At 43.2% G+C, this 21502-nt stretch overlaps 1 protein-coding gene across 1 annotated transcript in view; it reads left to right on the top strand.

Annotated features, from left to right (window-relative positions):
* KIF15 (kinesin family member 15) overlaps window positions 1-21502 on the top strand; it is a gene marked incomplete at its 3' end in the record, with an annotated part of 260968 nt that overhangs the window by 224263 nt on the left and 15203 nt on the right. Inside the window, exons 29-33 of the mRNA XM_082258917.1 lie at window positions 2073-2210; window positions 11526-11635; window positions 13324-13399; window positions 14680-14717; window positions 17564-17729. Of these exons, the coding sequence (XP_082115043.1) occupies window positions 2073-2210; window positions 11526-11635; window positions 13324-13399; window positions 14680-14717; window positions 17564-17729 (528 nt within the window). The remainder of the gene's footprint in view (window positions 1-2072; window positions 2211-11525; window positions 11636-13323; window positions 13400-14679; window positions 14718-17563; window positions 17730-21502) is intronic.

The following is a 21502-nucleotide window of genomic DNA, read 5'->3' on the forward strand; positions in this document are numbered from 1 at the left end:
GGCTCAGGGAAGATCTGCTGTCCCAAGGCCCGATGTCCCATCCTGCTTTACAGTCGCTGGCTTTGACGGCTTGGCTGTTGAAAGCCAGGTGCTGTAGGACAGAGGGTTGTCTGCCTCGGTGATTCCTACACTGTTAAAAGCTTGAAAATCACACTTCTAGGAATATTTACCATTGTACGTGGAAGAACTACATTGCGTGGTGTGAATCCCTCCTGGTTTACCCTCATTCCTTTTCAGGGGCTCGGATCTTGGCTTTCCTTCAAGGAGGGGTTGTGTAGCGCCTGGTCTTGAGTACCATCAAGGACCAGGCTTCGGCCTTGGTGGGTTTTCTTTCAGCGCCCGTTGGCCACTCACTCCTTGGTGCATACTTTTCTCCAGGGCCGCCGTGGGACCTCAATTTGATGTTGTCCGTTTTTCCTAAAGCCTCCCTTTGAAAATATTCGGGATATTACTCTGCTTATGTTGTCTCATAAGGTGGCCTTTTTGGTGGCCTTTACTTAAGCGTGCAGGGTATCTGAACTGGCGGCGTTGTCTTGTCGTTCACCTTACCTGGTGGTTCTGCGTCTATGTCCGTCGTTCCTTCTGAAGGTCGTCTCTGATTTTCATCTGAATGAAGACCCTGTGTTGCCCTCTCTGTGTCCCAAGCCTAAGCCTACTAAGGAAATTGCACTGCATTCCCTGGATGTGGTTCAGGCTATTCAGGTGTACCTGGCAGCTATGGAGTCCTTTAGGAATTCAGACTCACTATTTGTCGTCACGGATGGACCTTGCAAGGGGCTGGCTTCTTCTGCTGTGACCAATTCCAGATGGATCAGACAGACAGTAACACAGGCCTATTCTTTTAAGGGTAAGGTTCCCCCTTTCCCTGTCAAGGCGCACTCTACTCAAGCGCTTAGTCAGGCGTCAGTGATGCAGGTTTGCAGGCGGCTACCTGGTCGTCTGTACACACAATTACAAAGTTTTATAAAGTGGATGTGTTGGCATCTGCGGATGCTTCTTTTGGTCGTAAAGGTTTGCAGGCTGTTGTTTAGAGGACTTGTCCTCTTTGAGGGCGTTATTTTTTTCAGGTGAGCTCCAAGTTACCTGGTTGGCTAGGTTTAGCCTTTGGGAAGTTTCTTTTTTTTTTTTCCTGCTGTTCCCACCCCTCATGGTTGACACTGCTTTGGGACGTCCCTATGGTCAAGAAGATGAAGAGCTGTGTCTGTCAATGAACGAAAGAGAAAATGGGATTTTTGTCTTGCTCTAAAATCCATTAGTCTGATGTTCATTGACGGACACAGCACCCACCCCTCTATGGAATCGGAGTTGTGTTTTTTCCTTCTGACACTGCTTGTTACAAAACTGAATACCTATAGCATGAAGTGAGAGTATACCCCCCAGGGACTGCCCCATAGGCGTGTTCAAGCTTTTTCTCTGCCTAGTGTCCTACTCTTGTAGGGGGCGGTATTACCCTATGGTCAAGAAGATGAAGAGCTGTGTCTGTCAATGAACACCAGAGAAATGGATTTTACAGTAAGACAAAAATCTCATTTTTTTTTTTTTTTTCAGACTAAGAGCATTTTCTGCAAGTACTGAAAATACCTGTGGGTCTTATTTTTTTTTCCTGTTGTGCTGATGAAGAGATGTTTGATGTCCAGCCATGGCTTCCTCCATAGATCCAGTTAGTTAACTTCTAAGGACTGGTACATGCCACCATGGCAGGTGGACTTGTGATTCTTAATGGAACATGAAGTTACTGTACGCTGTAGTCCGTTGACCCTTCCTCCAACTCTTTTAAGGCAATCCCATACTTAAGTTATAGAGCCTGGAGGAAGAGTCCACTGATCATGATTGCAATGCTTTGCAGGCTCTTGTGAAAAAAAAAAATATATATAAAATGTAATTTTAATTCTATATCTGTATGTGTGTGCATTTATTTCTTTTTTTGAATGTGGACTTGCCCTTTATTTCAGGCTTCTATTCCAAATGATCAGCATTAGAAATCTGCAGTTTTGCAAAGGTTTATGTATGCTAGTAATCGCTACACTTCTTCGCTACATCTTAACACTAGCTTTTTTTCCCTTTTAATATAGACTCCAAAAACTCCAGTAGGAAACCCATTTGACTATGAGATGGGGCGTCTTGCCAATAAAAACTCACAGTTGGAGCAGCTTATATCGGCGTTAAATGAGGAAAGAATGTCCAAAAATGAAGAAATAATTAGACTCAAGGTGTGTATCTTTTGGTAACAGAACACTGCTGTCACCCTGGAACTCCACAGAGCACCATTGGTATCTGAAATGTATATGTTGCAAAATCGCTAATATTTTTAGTAAAATTACAACCCTTTTTTTTTTTTTTTTTTTTTTAATTAACCCTTTGCGTTTTGCTACTAGACGCTCAGACTTTGCTGTGTCCTCCAGATCCTGCCAACAGTACATTTTACATGAAGAAAAATTTTGATTTTTGGTTTACCTGTAAATCCTTTGCTTGTAGTACATCACAGGACACCTAGGATTTAAGTCCTTACTACATTGGGTTATGCTTCCACCTTCAGATGAATGGACACTGGCTGGAAAAAAAACAGTCAGTGTTCAGGCATAATCCATAGTCTCTAAGGATCTTTTTGGGACTTTGTTTCTACATCTTACCCTGTGATGTTTTAGGGCACAGGTTGGCATAAGAACTTGTGAATGTTTTTTTCTTTTTTTTTTTTTCTGCTTATGGGGCGAAATACAGGCTGTGGCAGTGTGTAAAAGTGATCAGTCCTGTTCAATGCTATAAGGATCCCTTGCCCACACTGCTCAACATCTGCCTGATATATTAGCCGTCTAGCCTTACTTAGGCCACAAGGGCCGAGGAGGGGAGAAAGCAGGACTTTGATGACGCCAAGACAAAATATACAATTGTATAGAAAGATTATTTTTATAAAACAATACAAATTTTATTGGTAACAAACCATATTAAAATAACCTCAAAGATGGGGGTAGATGGGAAACCTATAAACCCAAGTATGTCACAACATAGACTTAACAATATGGATATGCATCAAGGTGCAATCTTGAAGAATCCTGTCCAAAGCTAAGGGGGATACTGGACATAGAAAAAACTCATGTGACTTCAGTGTGTGAAGACAGCACATAAAGCAAAACTGCCTTTTCTAACACGAGTGTGGTTGTGTCTCTGATGAAAACCAGAAGACGGATAAGGCCCCTTGTTTTCCCAGGAGAAGGAAAACCCTTACCAATATAGCTGGTGATCATACACTGACATCATAGACTTAAACCGTATGGCTGCATACATGGAGCACCGCCGTCTAGCCTTCTGAGTGAGCTGACTTCTGCCCATTGGGGCACGTGTATTTTGGGGGGGGGGGTTCTGTCACTGTTTTGGCATAGGCAAACGCTCCTCTTAGCTAAGTGGCTTCTTTCTGCTTGGTTACAGGTCTAAGATCCCTCAGCAGAATTTGGCTTCTTGCAGGCAAATGGGTGGGAGGAGGATAATGGTAACTCCCAGATTATGTCATCAAATGCAATGTTTCACCCTGCAAAGGTTCAACTATTAGATTAGCTCTGAATCCCTGCCCTTTTCTGGTATCTGCGTTGTTTCAGGAGGACAATCCTCCTTTGTGTCGAGGGAAGAATTTTCTGCAGCCATTTCTGGACTGAGAAAATGGCTCTCAGGAGTTCTCAATAGCCTGGAACACAAACGTGGACGCGCTCCTTCCCTCCTATTCGCCCTCCTCCAGAGGAACGTCCTCCAACACTTCATCCTCCTGCAAAAGAAGTGGAAGCCGTTCAGGCCTAGGAATCTTCTGTGTATATGGGGAATGCGACATTGCCGCTACATGAATCTTCTTCCTGCCAAAGTATTCTCAAGCTGTTTCTAGTGCATGCTTGGAGAAAGTGATGTATTCTGTCTGGATTCACCCAGAGAAGGTGTTTTTGCACCAAAATGGTTTGTTCACCAGTACCCCATGGAGACAAAATTCTGTAAAAAAAAAAAAAGTGACCCGCTATTTCCAATTTTAAAAAGTGGATAATGTTCCAGTCTTTAAAGATGCCACAGATCAGAGGTTGGTAGACCTTATTTAGGGTGCTTTTTTCTCCTGCGGGAGCAGATCTGCAGCCCCCCATTGCTGCTCTAGGAGTGTGCCAAGCCTTTAAAGAGGAAGTAAACCCTCCTCTGCAACTTGTACCTATAGGTAAGCCTATCATAAGGCTTACCTATAGGTACTGTAAATATCTCCTAAACATGCATCGTTTAGGAGATATTTACTTTGCATGCAGCCAGTGACATCACTGGCGCATGCGCTCTGAAGGAACGGCCGCTCATGCCGTTCCTTCAGAGCCCCGTGCCGTGACCGTCGGCTCCCGTGCGCATGTGCGGGAGTGACGTCATCGCGGCTCCAGCCAATCAGATGGCCGGATGCCGCAAACCCGGAAGAAGGGTGACCGAACATGTTACCCATGAGACAGGTGAGCAGGCGGCACTGTGAGGCTTCGTTCTAAGGTAAGTATTTCATAATGAGCTAGTATGCGATGCATACTAGCTCATTATGCATTTGTCTTTCAGGTGTTCGGTTTTTTTTTTTTGTTTTTTTTTAATTCTGAGGATTACAACCTCTTTAAGGTCTGCATGAGGCATATACTTTTTGTTCCAGAGAATCAAATCTGGTAGATCATGCAATTACCAGATTTTCTTGGTAGACACCTTCTAGGATTCAGTAAGACAGCTTTCACAAATGGGCTCAGGTTCACGAGTTTTCTAACCATTTAGGAAGGAGTCTTCCCAGTCATTGACAGCTATACTTCATTAGGGGGGCTTCCTGGCATCCATTGACATCAAGGATGTCTACCTACGCATCCTGATTTTTCTGACTTGGTCAACAATTTTTGTGCTTTGCAGTAGAGGATTCGGCCTGTCTAAGGTCCATAGGGTATTACCAAAATGTTAGCTCTGTTTCTGGGGTTCTTGAGAAGCTAAGGGATTCCCATTGTGGGATACCCCGACAGATTGCTCCTACTAGAGCAATCTCATTGAAGACTGAAGAACATCTAGATAACAGTACAAGCCCCGCAGAGGTTCCGCTGTGAGCTAAACCTTCAGAAGTTATGCACTTGGGGGCAAAAAAAATGCATGCATCATACATTCTTGAAGGAGAAAAACTAGGGGATTTACTGGTAGAGGAAGACTTGGGTGTTCTGGTAGATCATAGACTTAATAATAGCATGCAGTGCCAGGCTGCAGTCTCCAAAGCGAGCAAAATACTTTGTTGTATTAAGAGGTATAGTCTCCAGAGAGAGAGAAACCTAATTTTTCCCCTGTAAAAATTAAGACCTCTTCTGGAATATAAAATACACACACAAGCAGCGCTGGTAAAAACATAAAAAATAATGTTCATCAAAGTCCAACAGATATGAGGATAATCCAGAGGATTTAGGAATACGGATTTTTCACCCAGGTGCTTGACACTGCAGAGTAGTGACATAAACCTTCCACCAAACACTGACTCTTACCGACAGATGAGGATCAGCACAGCAGTAAGTCATTTAGGGGGACAACTAAACCCCCCTATCCCTGGAAGGAAACTGGGGACATCCGTGGATCCAATCAGCCAGGCAGCAGAAAGCCTTTAATAACCAACCTCCACATAGAGTGAAATGTGGAATCAATCCTCCTTATATCTCCAGTCATACAACACATCGGTATTTCATGAGACCTGTGCTTGTGTCTGCCTCTGTGCCTCTCCTGTGATCTGTGCGGTGGGAGTGACTAGTATGAGATCACTGCAGACAGGTAAAGTGTTTGGTGGAAGGTTTATGTCACTACTGTTTATGCAGTGTCAAGCACCTGGGTGAAAAATCCGTATTCCTAAATCCTCTGGATTATCCTCATATCTGTTGGACTTTGATTAACATTTTTTTTTTTTTTTTATACCAGCGCTGCTTGTGTGTATTTTATTTTAGCAATCTTCCAGGATTTGAGCTAGCAGCTGGTGCTCAGTAGGGGGCGCAGGCTATTTGTATACATATTCTCTTCTGGAATATGCAGCTCTGTTTTGGGCACCAACTCACAGAAAGGATATTGTAGGAAATCTTAACTGAACTAAATTTATTCTCTTGAGAAGAGGGAATTAGGGGGGATGTGAAAACATGTATAAATCCATAGGAGGTCTACTGTATATAGTAAACTTGGGGTAGTTATTCACTTTTTGGGTCATTACGCACGAGAAGGTGGCACTGTTTAGGTCTGGAGGAAAAGAGATTTAACCTCCTACATACAAAATGGCTTCTTAACTGTAAGAGTTGTGGAAAATGTGGAATAGACTCCCTCAAGAACTAGTTCTGTAGCTTAGATCTGTTTAGGGGAAAAAAAAACCACTGGATGACTTCCTAAATGCACAAAATATAACTGAATATTAACATTTCTAGGTAATAACACCAGCGATTATTGGTCTGGGAATATCTGATTGCCTTCTGGGGGATCAGGAAGGAATTTCACCCATGCTGGGCCATGCTTTTTACCTGCATCTGGATCAACTGTAGATACAGGATTGACGTTTTCTATTTATTTTTTTCTATTGGGTAAACCAGATAGACTTGTCGTCGTCCCTTCTTTTTTCTTTTCTTCTCTTCAACCTGACTAACTATGTAATCTATGCAAGTCTCTTTGGTTCCAACCCGACACCTGCAATGCCTGTATTTCATCCAGGACAGGATACGTCTTCACCAAGGATACTGCTTCCACAAGAGAAGTCTGTCTCTTTGAACCCAGGTGGATACTCTAAGGACATTGGAAGGTTCCTTGATCCAGACATGCATAAGTGTGCTGGGGAAGATGGTAGTCTCCTTCAAGGCAGCTCACAAACCAAAAATTCCCCAGAACACTTACCAGCTAGCCTGCAAAAAAAAATACAAATTGACCCGGTCTAACAATTCATGATAAAAACAAGGTTTAGCTGCACACATTTGCATTTATTTGTAAAAGCTGCAGTGCCTTGCAAAGATTTCTCTGTATACTGTGGTCCTAACTCTATATTTGAAAGTCTCCAAGTTGGACTACATATAGCAGTAGATAAATTAATAGCAGGTTTGCCTAGAGGGTGCTCGCTCTTCCTTAAAGGCACAGGGACACATTGAACGCCCAGCAAGCACACATTAGCAGCTGAAGGAATCCGATATGCCCCCATTTCAAATCCATCAAACGAGGTGAACCGATAAATGCCAACTACTCCAATCTGCTTCGAAAGGCAGTAGTTTACTTTGTACAGTTTCACATCAGAACTTTGCAGCTCAATATTGTGGTGGTATAGGGAAAGTTTCAGGAATCCTTGGATCAACAAAAGCATCTGACTTCCAAGACCAGATCAGCTTGGGAATGGTGGATATCCATGCAGATGCTGAAATTGGGGGGGGGGGGGGGTCTTTCCTTCCTTCCTGTGAAGTGGAACAACTTGAAGACAGATGCCAGCCTGCTGGGTGTTCTGCAGACCTTCTCGGTTCAGAGAATATGGTACTCAGAGGAGCAGAAGTTTCTCATAAACATCCTGGAACTTCAGATGATTCGGCTAACCCTCTGGCACTGGTCTGCACGTCTTGAGGGTCTCCCTGTAAAGGTGCAGTCGGACATTGCCACATCAGCATACATCAACTATAAGGGAGGGATAAGAAAACATTGTTTGGGAAGAAGCTGACTTAAGTTGGTCTTGGGCAGAACTTAACTTTCTGGCCATCTCCCCTGTCCACATCCTGGTGTGGAAGATTGGCAGATGGATTTTCCCAGCCGTTAATAGCTGAATACGAGGGAAAGGGCCCTTCTCCTGGAGGTATTTGCAGAGATTTGTCTATGGTGTGGGATGGCAGATGTGCATCTCGTGGCATTCAAATTCAACATCAGACTAGACAAAGGATCCTCTGGCCATTGCAGTAGATGCACTAGTGACTCTAGGGATCAGTTTTCTGACTTACTCCTTACATCCACTTTAACTCCTTCTCCTGTTACACAGGATGGTGGCGGGCATTCTGGTGATCTGAACGCATCTGGTCAAGAAGAACTTGGTATTCATTTATTGTAGACCTTGACGGCTGAGCCATGGGCTCCCCCAGATCAGCTGAACGTGCTGTCCCAGAGTCTGATATTCCTTTCTGCTTTATGGTCGCTGGCTTTGACAACATGGCTGTTGAAGCCCAGGTCCTAAAAGACAGGGGTGTTTCAGACTCTACATTTTACTCCTAAGAAGTATAGGCGTTCCAGCGATGCTTTACCATTAGAATATAAGGAAGTGCACCATCGTACTAGGATGAACAAAATAAAAGTGAGCGCTGGTACTAGTGTTACAATAATCAAACACTGATCATAAAAGAGTGCACGTGCTAAATGAAGTGCTAAAAACAATTCCTGAGTGAAATGCACTTATAAATCAAGCTAATGTAATTTGAAAAAAATAAACACAATTAACAGTGCGCTAACATTCCCTCATAGGGGATAAATGGTGTAACATATATATGTGGATATATAATAATGCAAAAAATAAGTGCAACACAGTGATTTCAAGTGAAAAAGTCTGTGCAATAACTCCAAGACCGTGTGCTCAAATGAGAATAATCCACCTCGTGAGCTGTGACAGATAATATGCTCACCAGAAATAGGCAGGTCGCAAAGACCAAAAACGCTCAGTAAACACTCCAGGTCCCTGTGGATAAACACTCTCCTCCTTCTCCTCTCTCCTCCAGAAATGGTCCTCTGGACCACTCACTCAGTTAGAATAAAAATGGGAAACCAGAAGCCAAAAATAGTGTAATCCTGTTTATTTTAAAAAGTTGAACAAATAAAGGTGGAAGCTTACATAAAAAGTGCCCTCCTGGCACAGGAAAGGATCACCAAAGTTGCTATATTATAGCCCAAGAAGCAAGGAGTAATTCTCCCTCTAGTAGCGTGGCAGCGGTCGGCGTGCGTTCCACCGCTAAAGAGGAAGTGATGTCAATGGTTTCAGGATGTCCGGGCGATGTATAGACCACAATGCATTTTGCGTATTGTGTCATCAGGAAGTCTGATGACGCAATACAGAAGTTCAGAAATTGCAAGCTGTAATTTGTCTCCTGCTGTCCAGCAGATGGTCGTCCCTCCAGACTTGCATGCGGGTGCTGGGCCTGATGTTGTCTGCCTTCAAGGCAGTTCTGTTTGCACAGTTCCATGCAAGGTCCCTGCAAGGGGAGATTCTGACCAAATGGGACAAGACTCCGCAGTCTCTGGACAATCCGATCCGGTTGAGTCGGGAATGAGGGAGTCCCTGAAATGGTGGCTTCGTTCTCCGGCGCTTCGGCTGGGAAAATCCTTCCTCCCCTTGTATTGTATTGGACAGTGGTCACCATGGATGCCAGCCTATCGGGATGGGGAGGCATCCTCAGCAAGTATTCTGCTCAGGGGATCTGGACACTGGAAGAGTCTGGACTACCGATCAATGTCTTGGAACGCCAAGCGATCATACAGTGTCTGGATCATTGGACGGATCGTCATCAGGGTTGTCCAGTGCGCATTTATTCAGACAATGCCATGGCCGTGGCTTATGTCAATCCTCAAAGGGGCACAAAAAAAGTTCTAGTGGCTCTGGAGGTTGCCGGCATTCTAAGGTGGGCAGAATGGTTCGTTCCAGCCCTCTCTGCCATACACATTCCCGGGGTGGAAAATTGGCAGGCGGATTACCTCAGTTGGCAAGCGTTAGACCAACGGGAGTCGCCTCTTCATCCGGAGGTGTTTCATCAGCTGTGTCTCTGGTGGGGGACCCCCAAGGTTGATCTGTTGGCATCTCCGCTCAACAGAAGGGTGCAGAGGTTTGTGGCTTGATCAAGGGATCCTCTAGCAGATGCCACAGACGCCCTGGTGGCCCCATGGGGTCCTTATTGGCTGATTTACGCCTTCCCTCCTCTCAAGCTTCAGCCAAGACTTCTACGCAGAATCGAGGCAGAAGGGATTCCGGTCATCTTAGTGGCCCTGGACTGGCCCGTCGGGGCTTGAAACGCCGATCTGGTGCAGCAGGATCGCCGACGTTCCTTGGAAACTTCCTCTCAGGGACAATCTGCTGTCCCAAGGACCGATCTTCCATCCTGCTTTACAGTCGCTGGCTTTGACGGCTTGGCTGTTGAACGCCAGGTGCTGAAGGATAGGGGTTTATCTGAATCCGTGATTCCTACACTGTTGAAAGCTAGGAAATGTACTTCTAGGGAGATCTACCATCGTACGTGGAAGACGTACATTGCGTGGTGAGAGTCCCTTGGGGTTCATCCTCGCTCCTCCTTGGTGGCTCGAATCTTAACCTTCCTTTAATGGGGAGTTGAACAGAAGTTGGCCTTCAGTACCATCAAGGGTCAGGTGTCGGCCTTGGCGGTCTTCTTCCAATGACCTTTGGCCACACACTCCCTGGTGCGTACCTTTCTTCAGGGTGTCCAAAATTTGGTCCCTCCAGTGCAGGCTCTGTTGCCGCCTTGGGATCTTAATTTTGGTGCTTTCAGCCCTACAGAAGCCTCCCTTTGAAAATATTCGGGATATTCCACTGCTTACACTGTCCCAGAAGGTGGCCTTTTTTGGTGGCGATCACCTTTGCGCACAGGGTGTCAGAACTGGCGGCGTTATCCTGTCCGCCTTATTTGGCGATTCACAGGGATAAGGTGGTTCTTCGCTCCTGTCCGTCGTTCCTTCCAAAGGTTGTCTCTGATTTTCGTTTGAATGAAGACCTTGTGTTGCCTTCCCTGTGTCCCAGGCCTAAACATTCGAAAGAAATTGCCTTGCATGCCTCCAGATGTGGTCCGGTCAATTAGGGTGTACCTGGCAGCTACGAAGTATTTCAGGAAGTCAGACTCTCTATTTGTGCTCACAGTCAGGGACCTTAAAGGGTTGTCCGCTTCCTCTGCGACCATTTTCAGATGGATAAGACAGGCGGAGGTTAAGGCCTATTTATAAAGTGGGTGTGTTGGCATCTGCAGATGCTTCCTTTGGCCACAAGGTTTTGCAGGCTGCTGTTTGAAGAGAACATGATCCTTTTTGAGGCTGTATTGTTTTTTTTCAGGTGGGCTCCAGTTTGGTCGAGCTCCTGTTGCCTGGTTGGCTAATGTTTAGCCTTGGGAATTTTTTGGTTGTTCCCAACCCTCATGTTAACACTGCTTTGGGACATGTCCATTGTTATGAATACCAGGAGCTGTGTCCGTCAATTAACAAAAGAGAAGATGGGATTTTTGACTGCACAACTTCTAAAGCTGTCAAGGGTAGACTCAAGACTGGTTAATCTGTTTATAGTATGGGTCAACTTAGTGTCTTTACACAGAATGTTGCAGCCACCTGCGCCAAGTTGTAAGACCTTTATCAGGACATCTCAATTTACTGTATAGAGATCCATTTTCTATGAAGGAGGCAAGCACTGACTATTTAATTCCATTAACAGTTGACTGTTTTTTATTGATAGTCTTTCATCATTTCTTTCCCCCTTTTTAAAGAAGGGCCTTATTTAACAAAATCCATTAACAATAACTGCCTTCTCTGTTATGTTTTAGACCCAGTTATGTGAAACAGAAAATCTTCGTCTTGAGATCCAGAATTTGCAGGGACAGTGCAAAGAGTTACAAATCCAGCTAAAAAACTGCAGAAAAGTAGAGAATACTTGGTATGTAACAATGAAAGCTTGTGCTGTGATATTAAAATTTACACTCCACTTAAAGGATAAGTGTTCTTCTTAGCACACCAATCTCTTCCCCCCCCCCCCCCCCTCTTCAAGCTATACCACTGGGTAATAACAGAGGGAAGTGCAGCGCTAATGCTGAAAGTCCATCAGATCAAGTTGGAACAAATTTAAGGTCTGAGAAGCGAGAGCTGTCTGGATAGGAGTCCAGAAAAAGCCACCACCAAATGCCATAAGAGGTGGACCCCCCTGCACATGATGTCAAACAGTCATAACAGTATCCTTGATGGTTCAGACACAGAGACCATCCCAAGGTTCCTCAGTATATGACACAGTATCCTCTCCAATACTCCTATTGTGCATAAATATAAAGTCCTCAAGAAGGAACATGTACAGTCATGCCAAAGAACATCTTAATGATTCAGAGAAGGATTAGGAGAAAGTTCTGTGGTCAGATAAGACCAAAATTGAGCTCTTTGGCATTAACTCGACTTGTGTTTGGAGGAGAGAAAAGTGTCAAAAAGGGTTTCCCCACCAAGTATTAAGTCCTGTTTTGCTTGGGGGTCAAGTACTTATTTCGTTCACTAAACTGCAACGTATTATAAAGAGACTGTAAAGTCTTGTGGTTTTTCACCTAATGCAATCTATGCAAAAGGGTGAAAAACCTTTGCTGCAGCTGCCCCTAGAGCCCCCTTTTTCTTACCTGAGCCCATCCGTTCCAGCAATGTGCACAAGCCCAGCAGCTCCAGCTGTTGTCTCTGTCCTCATTGGGTAGATTTATAGCAGCGAGATCCATTGGCTCCTGCTGCTGTCAATCAAATCCAGTGACGCAGGGCCGAGTCCCGCTGTCTGTCAATGGACGCAGCAGCAGGACTCGGGAGCATGCACGCCATTGGGGAACCCGATGAAGAGGAGGTGCCAGGAGCGCTGGCGGGGCACCCCAGAAGAGGAGGATTGGGGCTGCTCTGCGCAAAACCCTTGCACAGCGCAGGTAAGTATTGACATGTTTTTTGTGTTTTTTTGTTTTTTTTAATCAAACCTTTACTACCCTTTTAACTACTATTATTTAAAGTTCACCTATGATAAAAAAAATATAGACCCTTAATTTCTTTGTAAGTGAGCAAAGTCTACAGGGGATCAAATAATTATTTTCACTGTTGAAGAGGAGGATCAACCAATCTGAACTGCTCCCTTTCAGGAGAGATCACTTAACAAAATTTCTAGCTTTTGTGTGCCACACTGAAGGGCACATGGGGTGACACTTTCTCCAGAGGTGAAAAGCATTTCCGATCTACCAGCGGCTTGTGAACTTTATAGTTTAGATTTAAAGACGATCTTAAGCTGAAGATATTTTGATAAAGAAAATTAGGGTTGTAAATCTGCCTTGGCTCCATGTGCCAGTTCTGTGCACTAAAGTTCTCACACGGACGTACTGCTTCAGCCCCTTACGCATTGACTTTTTTTTTATTTATATCTGAGTAAATCTTACCAGGAAATAAAAATCCTTCTTGCAGCTTGGCCACTGATGGCAAGTTGCAAGAATGATTGGAATCAGCAGTGTTCAGTGCAAGAGGGCATTTAGCATTTCCACTTTTTTGTTACAGTTCTGTAAATGGTAAGCAACTTCACTGCATTAGATCTACAGGTTTATATACTTTGTTGTATGATTGTAGCAATGAACATTCAAAATCTGACATGCTGGATTTGAAGAAAGAAATTGAAAAAGAAGTTTCTGAACGGCTAGAAAAGGTAACCACTAAGACTAGGTTCACCCCTATGCGTTTTTGGAAAGGGTCAGGGATTTTTTTTTTTTCCCCACAGCAGATTGTGTTTTGCATGTACTAGACTTCAATGAACCTGCACCAAAAACGTGTTGCGTTTTTTTGTTTTTTTTTTTGTTTTTTTTCTAATAGGAAAGGCTCCTTTAACAAATTGTGAATAGCCAGTTGTTAAGGAGAGCGTTGCCTCCGTGGCCTTAAAAACCGATGACCATCAGCTGTCGGCTGAATTCTACACTCGATGTACACCAAAGAATGCGGGCATACCAGGCCCTTCAAGTCTGGTATGGGTTTTAAGGGGAACCCCGACCAGAATAAAAAGAAAAAAAAAATGGTGTGGGGTCCCCCCCAATCTGTGACCCCCCTTCACCCCCAAAGCATCCCCCCGCCCCATGTTGAAGGCATGTGGCCTGGTATGGTTTGGGGGGCGCTCGCTCGTGTCTCTCCCCCCATTTCCTGGCTTGCCAGGCTGCACATTCGGATAAGGGTCTGGAATGAATTTTGGGGGATTTTTACCACAGACAGCTGATGAGTTATCAGTTAAGGACACGGTGGCCGACCGCTCCTTAACCAGCTAGTCACAGTTTTAAGATAAAAAAAGGGCAAAATTTGTGCTCAAAAAACACAAAATGTGCTGGAAAACCGCATCTAAGCTGAGCTGCTGTGTAAGAAAGCCGTGTGAAAGAATTGTGTATACTTCTGCACCATATACAGTGTATGTTACCACATTATTGCAGTCAGCAGACATCCAGTAGTGAGAGGTAATGAGTCTTTGGGTCTAGCAACACACAACAGGAATATAGTATTGTGGGAGGGTTTTTTTTTTTTTTGTGTGAGGGCATTTGCACAGTTGCACCTTCACAATGCACCTGTGTGCGCAGTGGGTTTCATTGGGAAAAATATTGCAGGTATGCTTATGGCCAATTTTGATGTGTTGGCAGCCCATTCAAATTTATATGCTGCCAAACATATATGAACGTGCATTAATGCAACGCATCAAAGCAGGCTAGTGTAAAGAATAGGCTTTACTTTGGAGAACAAATTTAAGTATACCTTAAGACATTTTTTTTTTTTTTTACAAAATTAAAGAACTAAAAACCCACTGTACAGGAACATGCAGGACGGTACTGTGCGATTCACATGCAGTTCTTAGTGTGAATGGGCACTGAATGTATTTGATGAACAGTGCAACTTCATGTAATTACTTATAGTTGTTATATGAAATGTTACGGTTTTCTTTTTCTACAACAGGGTCGAACATCTGATCAACGTTTGAAATTGCAAGCTGAGTAAGTTTGGCTGTTTTGCCAAAAACTAACTGCACATTATTTTAATTTTATTTATTTTCAATAGCATAAAATAATCCTTAGTTTGCAGCATACCATTTGTGAATTACTGAACAAATTCTGAAAGTGACACTAAACTGTAATTTAAAAAAATAAAATATTCCAGTATGTACACTATTAAAGCGGAGTTCCGGGCACAGATGTCATTTTTTAATGAACATACCCCCGGGACAGTCAGGGCTAGCACATTCCACAATGGCTAGCCTCTGATCTGTCCCGGTTCGCACTTACCTTTTAGAAGAAATACTTACTTATAAAATTTCTTCCACAGCGTTTCCATCTTTCTTGTGGGCAGCTGAAGCCGGCGCGGTCCTCTTCTGCGTCTTCTTCCGCGTCTTCTTCTCCCAGAATGCGCCGCACCGGCCCCTTTCGTCACTTCCGGTGCGACGCTGCATTCCTAAACAGCTTCTGGGCATGCCCAGAAGCTGTTTAGCAGGGGAATGCGGCGTCGCCCGGAAGTGACGAGCGGGGCCGGTGACGTCGCATTGATTCCTGGGAGCGATGACGTTTAGCTCCCAGGAATCATCGCATCGCAGGAAGTGACGGGGTGAGCCGCGGCTCCGAGGGAGGAAGTACCCTGAGGTGAGTATTTACGATCGTCAATTACAAGGTGAGTTTTTAAAAAAAAAAAAATCTAACTATCCAATTCCTTTTCAGGTTAGGCTGAACTAGCGGACGGGCACAAAAAAAAAAATATTGTTTTTGTGCCCGGAACTCCGCTTTAACTTTCTATTCCGCTCAGCTGCCTCCAATTCTCCAAATTTTATTTTATTTTTTATTTATTTTTTGCTGCTTTGATTGGACTTCCTGTTGGGGTGGCTACATTTTGTTCTCCAGAGCCCCACTGTATGTTGGAACATAGCCACCTTCCAAAATGGAAAAGGAATATGGGTAGCATAGTTTGTTTTAGAGCAGTACGCATGACCTCCACAAATGTGCACTGCTTAAGCCAAAAAAAAAAGAAATTGGGGGGGGGGAATGAAAGTTTTGAGAACTTACGAAGGACATTACAAGGAAGCAGAAAAACGCACACAATTTCAGGAAACCTAGATTACAGGGACTTTAAAGCGGAGTTCCGCCTTCCCCTCCAAAAATTAAAAGTCAGCAGCTACACATACTGTAGCTGCTGACTTTTAATATTAGGATACTTACCTGTCCTGGAGTCCAGCGATTGTCGGGTGCTGCCGCCGGCATTGCCGGTAAGGGATCCCTACCGCGCATGCGCATTTCTATTGGCTAGACGGCAGGGGAAGGAGTAGGGGCCGAACTTCCAGGACAGACGGCCGCAGCGCGGTGTCCCAGAAGAGGCGAAGGGGTACCTGTCAAAAACGGGTACCCGTTACACCCCAAATGTGGCACGGGAGGGGGGAGGAAGCAAAATAGCTGAAGTTCCATTTTTGGGTGGAACTCTGCTTTAGGTAATGGGTGTGTGTGGATTTTTTTATTTTATTTTTATTTATTTTTTTGAAGAATAAGGATAGTGTCACATTTATTGCCACTTTAGGCTTACATATGCAAAAACATCAGTGAGCTTTTTACATTTATCGCTTATCACAGGCAGGACACGGGGCTTCTATATATCCATGGCGATAGGGTTATGCTGCCTCCTTTGGGTGAGTGTTAATTGGCAGCAAATCCCCTCTTAGGCATAACCCGTCCCCGTTGGGCAAGGCCACAGTTATTTTGCTAGTGTCTTGGTGATGGCGAAAAAAGTTTAGTGGTTTGTACTCTATAATCTCTTCACGGTTCTGAAAACCAATGGTGATGTTAATCCTATCTTGGATCTCCAGAGACTATTTCTCGAATTAAAAAAAATCCAGATGGAGTTGGTGTGCTCTGTGGTGGCCTTTCTCCAGCAAGAAGGTTTTCTGGCATCAGTGGATTGCAAAGTTGCTTACCTACACATTCCAATATTTTCACCTCACCAAAGTTTTGCAGTGGAGAACTGCCCCTTCCAGTTTCTGTTCCACAGTTCCCAGAGTGTTCACAAAGGTCCTAGGGCCGGTTCTGGAGTTCTTCTATTCCTGTTCTATAGTGTGTCTAAATGGCTTATTTCTGAGGGAGCAGTTCTGCTGCAGACCTATGTGTCTTGTACCATACACACTGGCGAGGTATGGATGGGTTCTGAATCTTCAGAAGTCTACCCTAATCCCAGCCCAGATGTAGTTGGAATATCTGGGCCTGATCATGAATTGTGCAATCTGGATTGTTTAAGCTTTGGTTTGCATCTGTTTGTATACATCTTCTGACAGCTGTGCTACCACTGGTATTATTTGGGTCATTTTTGACCCAGAGTGGGCTATCTGGAGGACTACACAGAAACCAGGAATTAAAATATTTTACCAGAATTTTTATGGTAAGCAGATCTTTTACATGTATATCTAAAATTTATACATATAAAAGTCTGAATGAAATTTTGTAAAATGTTTTACATAACATCACACATCCTATGCAAGGTGTTCAGGCAAATAGGAATTTTTCATTTTATTTAGAATGACAACTTCCGCCTTAAAATGAATTTGTCAGGAAATGTGAGAGCTGTCGTAAGTTTTTTTTTCTTTTTTGTTTTTTTAAGTATAATCCATTGTTCTGATTCATTCCTTGGTACTTAATGAATAGTTAACCCCCAAGTATACACACATCAAGTGACACTTCACAGGCTGCATGCTTTTTTCAAATCAAAAAATGAGAAGTTGTGCCAGCTTCCATAGTTCTGACCAGAAATGTTTCCTAGTTTTTCATGTTTGAGTCATTTTGTAGCGCTCTGGTTTATTTTTATATCTATGTAGGTTAGAAGAGGCAAGAGACATGCTTAGAAATAAAGAAAATTCACTCAGTGAGCTGCATAAGGAACTTGACCGAACAAGAGCTTTAGAACTGAAGGCCTTCCAGGAGAAAGAAGAAATCAGGTCTCTAATGGAAACAAAAAATGAAGAGACTGAGAAGAAGTTGCAGGTAATAAGACATGTGATGTACTGTAAATTCTTCTCTTTTCTTTTTTTCATGGCAAGCGAACATATATAAACTTACATGCTGCTTTTCTTTCTCTACCAAGAGCTTTTAGACTTAATTTGTCCACACAAGCAATGCTTGTAGCCTTCTGTCATTTTAAAACTAAAAACATTTGAAGTGACCCATCATGCTAACTAGCAGCTTTAAAATGTAGTGGTACCTGTGCATACCTACAGCTTTTATGTCTCTGTGTACACCCAAATTCTGGACCATTGTCATCATCCAGAGCTCCAATACTTCTGCCAGTTACAACCTGTCCACCCTTATTCCTAAAGCCGGCCATAGACGGAACTATTTTCTTTCCTACAACTAGTGGTTGCAGGATAGAAAATTGCTTGTTTCCCCCATCAACACTGGCTATGTTGATAGGGGAATCCCTCCTACAAAGCCATTGTGTTCCCTGTTGGGGAAAGCCGCCCCGGCCAGGAGAACACTGTGATTATTGCTAGCAGCTATACCAGCTGCTAGCAAATAATTGCTTGTAATATCCGAGAGGCTGGTTGTACCCAATCTGATCAATGATCAACTTTGGTACATTCAGCCTTACCATACATGAACAATTAGAAACAAGCGCCTAGGAAACTTGTGTACAAAGTGTGAAAAAAAATAACCAGAGATGCAGCCACTAAACCATAGCAAAGCTATGTGGAAAGTAAGAGAATAAATTAGGCGCAATATCTGTATAAAAATTATTTTTGATAATATACGAAAAAATTATTTGAGTGGTGGGTGTTAAATGATGATAAAATTAAATCTCATGTGAAATATGTAAGAAAAAGTGCTAATGCAAATATGTGCTAACTTAAAGTGCCAATATTTCAGTGCAATGATATATGTCTATAAATAGTATTCCATAAGTGTTGAAGATCATCAACTCAAACTTTGTTGTTTGCTAATGAACAGTTAATCTAAAGCAGAATAAATATATCCCAAATATATCTTCTATACGCAAAAGTGCAAGTGCAAAAAAGAAAATTTAGAAAAAAATGCTATTAAAGTGCAATGCATAAATATAAAAAAATCACTATAATTAATAATCCAATATCAAATAAATATGTAAATAAAGTCCATATTGCAATCCTCCCGTGACAAAAAGTGCCAATTGTGCTGATAAATAAATTCCAAGGTGCTCGCAGTGTGTCAGTGAAGATCCTTTCCCCACAGTGTTCAAACAATATGCCTGGGTAAACTCACCAGATATTCTGCTGGTAAGATTATAAACCAGCAGCCAAGCCTTATTTACAATAAGTTACACCTTGGACTCCTCTCTCCTTAATCACCACAGCTCAGATATCAGTTATATGTAGACCACATAGAGGAATAAAAAGGGATGCCACACATAGCGTTATACTGTATAGCTAGAGAATTTTTTATTAAAAAAGATAAGCTCCAAACACTCACAATAGATGGTGTCTGCCAGACACTAGGGATCTGCGCTTGCTTAAGATTTATCCACGGCTCTGACGGTCTAAGATCAGGGATGTAGAAAGCAGTACGTTCCTCAAAATCAATGTGTGGCATCCCTTTTTTTTCCTCTATGTGGTCTACATATAACTGATATCTGAGCTGTGGTGATTAAGGAGAGAGGAGTCCCAGGGGTAACTAATTGTGAATAAGGCTTGGCTGCTGGTTTATAATCTTACCAGCAGAATTCTGGTGAGTTTACCCAGGCTTATTGTTTGAACACTGTGGTGAAAGGATCTTCACTGACACACTGCGAGCACCTTGGAATTTATCAGCACAATTGGCACTTTTGTCATGGGAGGATTGCAATATGGACTTTATTTACATATTTATTTGATATTGGATTATTATAGTGAATTTTTTATATTTATGCATTGCACTTTAATAGCATTTTTTGTTTTCTCTTTTTTGCACTTGCACTTTTGCGTATAGAAGATATCTTTGGGATATATTTATTCTGCTTTAGATTAACTGTTCATTAGTAAACAGCAAATTTTGAGTTTATGATCTTCAACACTTATGGAATACTATTTATATACCTATATCATTGCACTGAAATATTGGCACTAGTTGGCACATATTCGCATTAGCACTTTTTTTTACCATACATGGTTCGAATGTCAGCCAGTTCCTGCTGAACAGGCCGAGATTCGAACAGTCTGTGGCTGGCTTTATACTTCTATTGGCCAAGAAGACCAATGATCAGCCATCATAGAAATGGACCTTTTTAATTGTGTGAAGTTAAAGTTGGGAGGGAGTGATCAATGTCATAAAACAACCAAAAGTGTTGTAGGTTTTTTCATTTTTCTAATTTTTAAAACAATCAACATCTAGGTCTAAGAAGAGTAATAAAAGCTGCAGATACTTTTTGGTCCCTGGAATTTTATACCTGCTTGCAGCTTTATTTTTTTTGAGTGACAGAATTGTTTTACCACTTCTGGACCGGAGAGTTTTACCCCCTTAATGACCAGGCCATTTTTTTGCGATGAGGCACTGCGTTACTTTAACTGACCATTGCACAGTCATGCGACGCTGTACCCCAAAAAAAAATTGGTGTCCGAGCTTTCTTTTGGTGGTATTTGATCACCTCTGCGGTTTTCATTTTTTGCGCTGTAAACAAAGAAAAAGCCTTCATTAAAATAAATATTTCTCCTTCGTTCATTGACGGACACGGCTCCTGATTCTTCTTAACCATTGGGTTATACTGCCCCTTACAGGAGTAGGACACTAGGCAGGAAAAAGCTTGACTACGCCTATGGGCAGTCCCAGGGGGGTATACACCCACTCTCAGCTATAGGCACTCAGTTTTTTTTTCTGCCTAGTCTTCTCACCTAGTTCCTTGCTGGGATTTCTGGTCCTGGCGATTTTTTATTTTTATTTTTTGATGGAATTTTTTCCTATCTTTGTTGTTTTGTTTCGGTGAGAATCTACGATCAATCGCTGGACTGGGTGACGGACTGGAAAATCTAGATCCTGAAGGTCCCCCCAGTCTGGCCAGCGAGCGTGTGCAGACCGCAGCTCCGCACTAGGTCGGCCGCGACATAGCCCCACTGGACGGGGGTGGCCTGCGAGTTAAACATCTCGCGAGGACACATAAGACCTGGCCTCGGCCTGAGTTGCAGTGTTTCTCCAGGCAGACAGCACCCACATTGGTGGGGGTCCCACCATCCCAGAGTTCAGTTGGATTCTGAACCCTCTGGAGTCTGCTTTGGTTCTGTCCACCAAAACTGGACTATCTGAGTCTGACTCTGGAATTGGCCTCAGCCAGAGTGTTTCTTCCTCTGGAAAAACTCCAGACATTGCAGGAGGCAATTCAGCTTCTGTTCAGCAAACAGTCATTCCTCCGAACTTGCATGCGGGTGCTGGGCCTGTGGATGTGTTGGCATCTGCGGATGCTTATTTTGGCCGCAAGGCTTCTTTTTGCTGGCTGGTGCTTAGAAAACCTGGTCCTCTGAGGGTGTATTGTTTTTTTTTTCAGGTGAGCTACAGTAGTTGTTTGGGCTCCATGTTATCTGGTTGGCTATGGTTAGCCTTGGCAACAAAATCGGGTATATTGGCGCTCCCGGACAAAGTGACAGAAGGACAGAATGGATGCTGCTCAGGATCTTGAAGCATTAAAACATATTTATTAAAATGGGTTAAAATATGCTCCTTGACAGAAAAAAGCCGGCAGTGTGCCCATGGTACAACAGACAGCAGTCAGATGATATAGCAGTCAAAAGATACCTCAAAGCAAGGGGGACCCAAGAGCG

Source organism: Pelophylax lessonae, assembly GCF_965119305.1.
Source record: "Pelophylax lessonae genome assembly, chromosome: 5".
Taxonomy (NCBI): domain Eukaryota; kingdom Metazoa; phylum Chordata; class Amphibia; order Anura; family Ranidae; genus Pelophylax; species Pelophylax lessonae.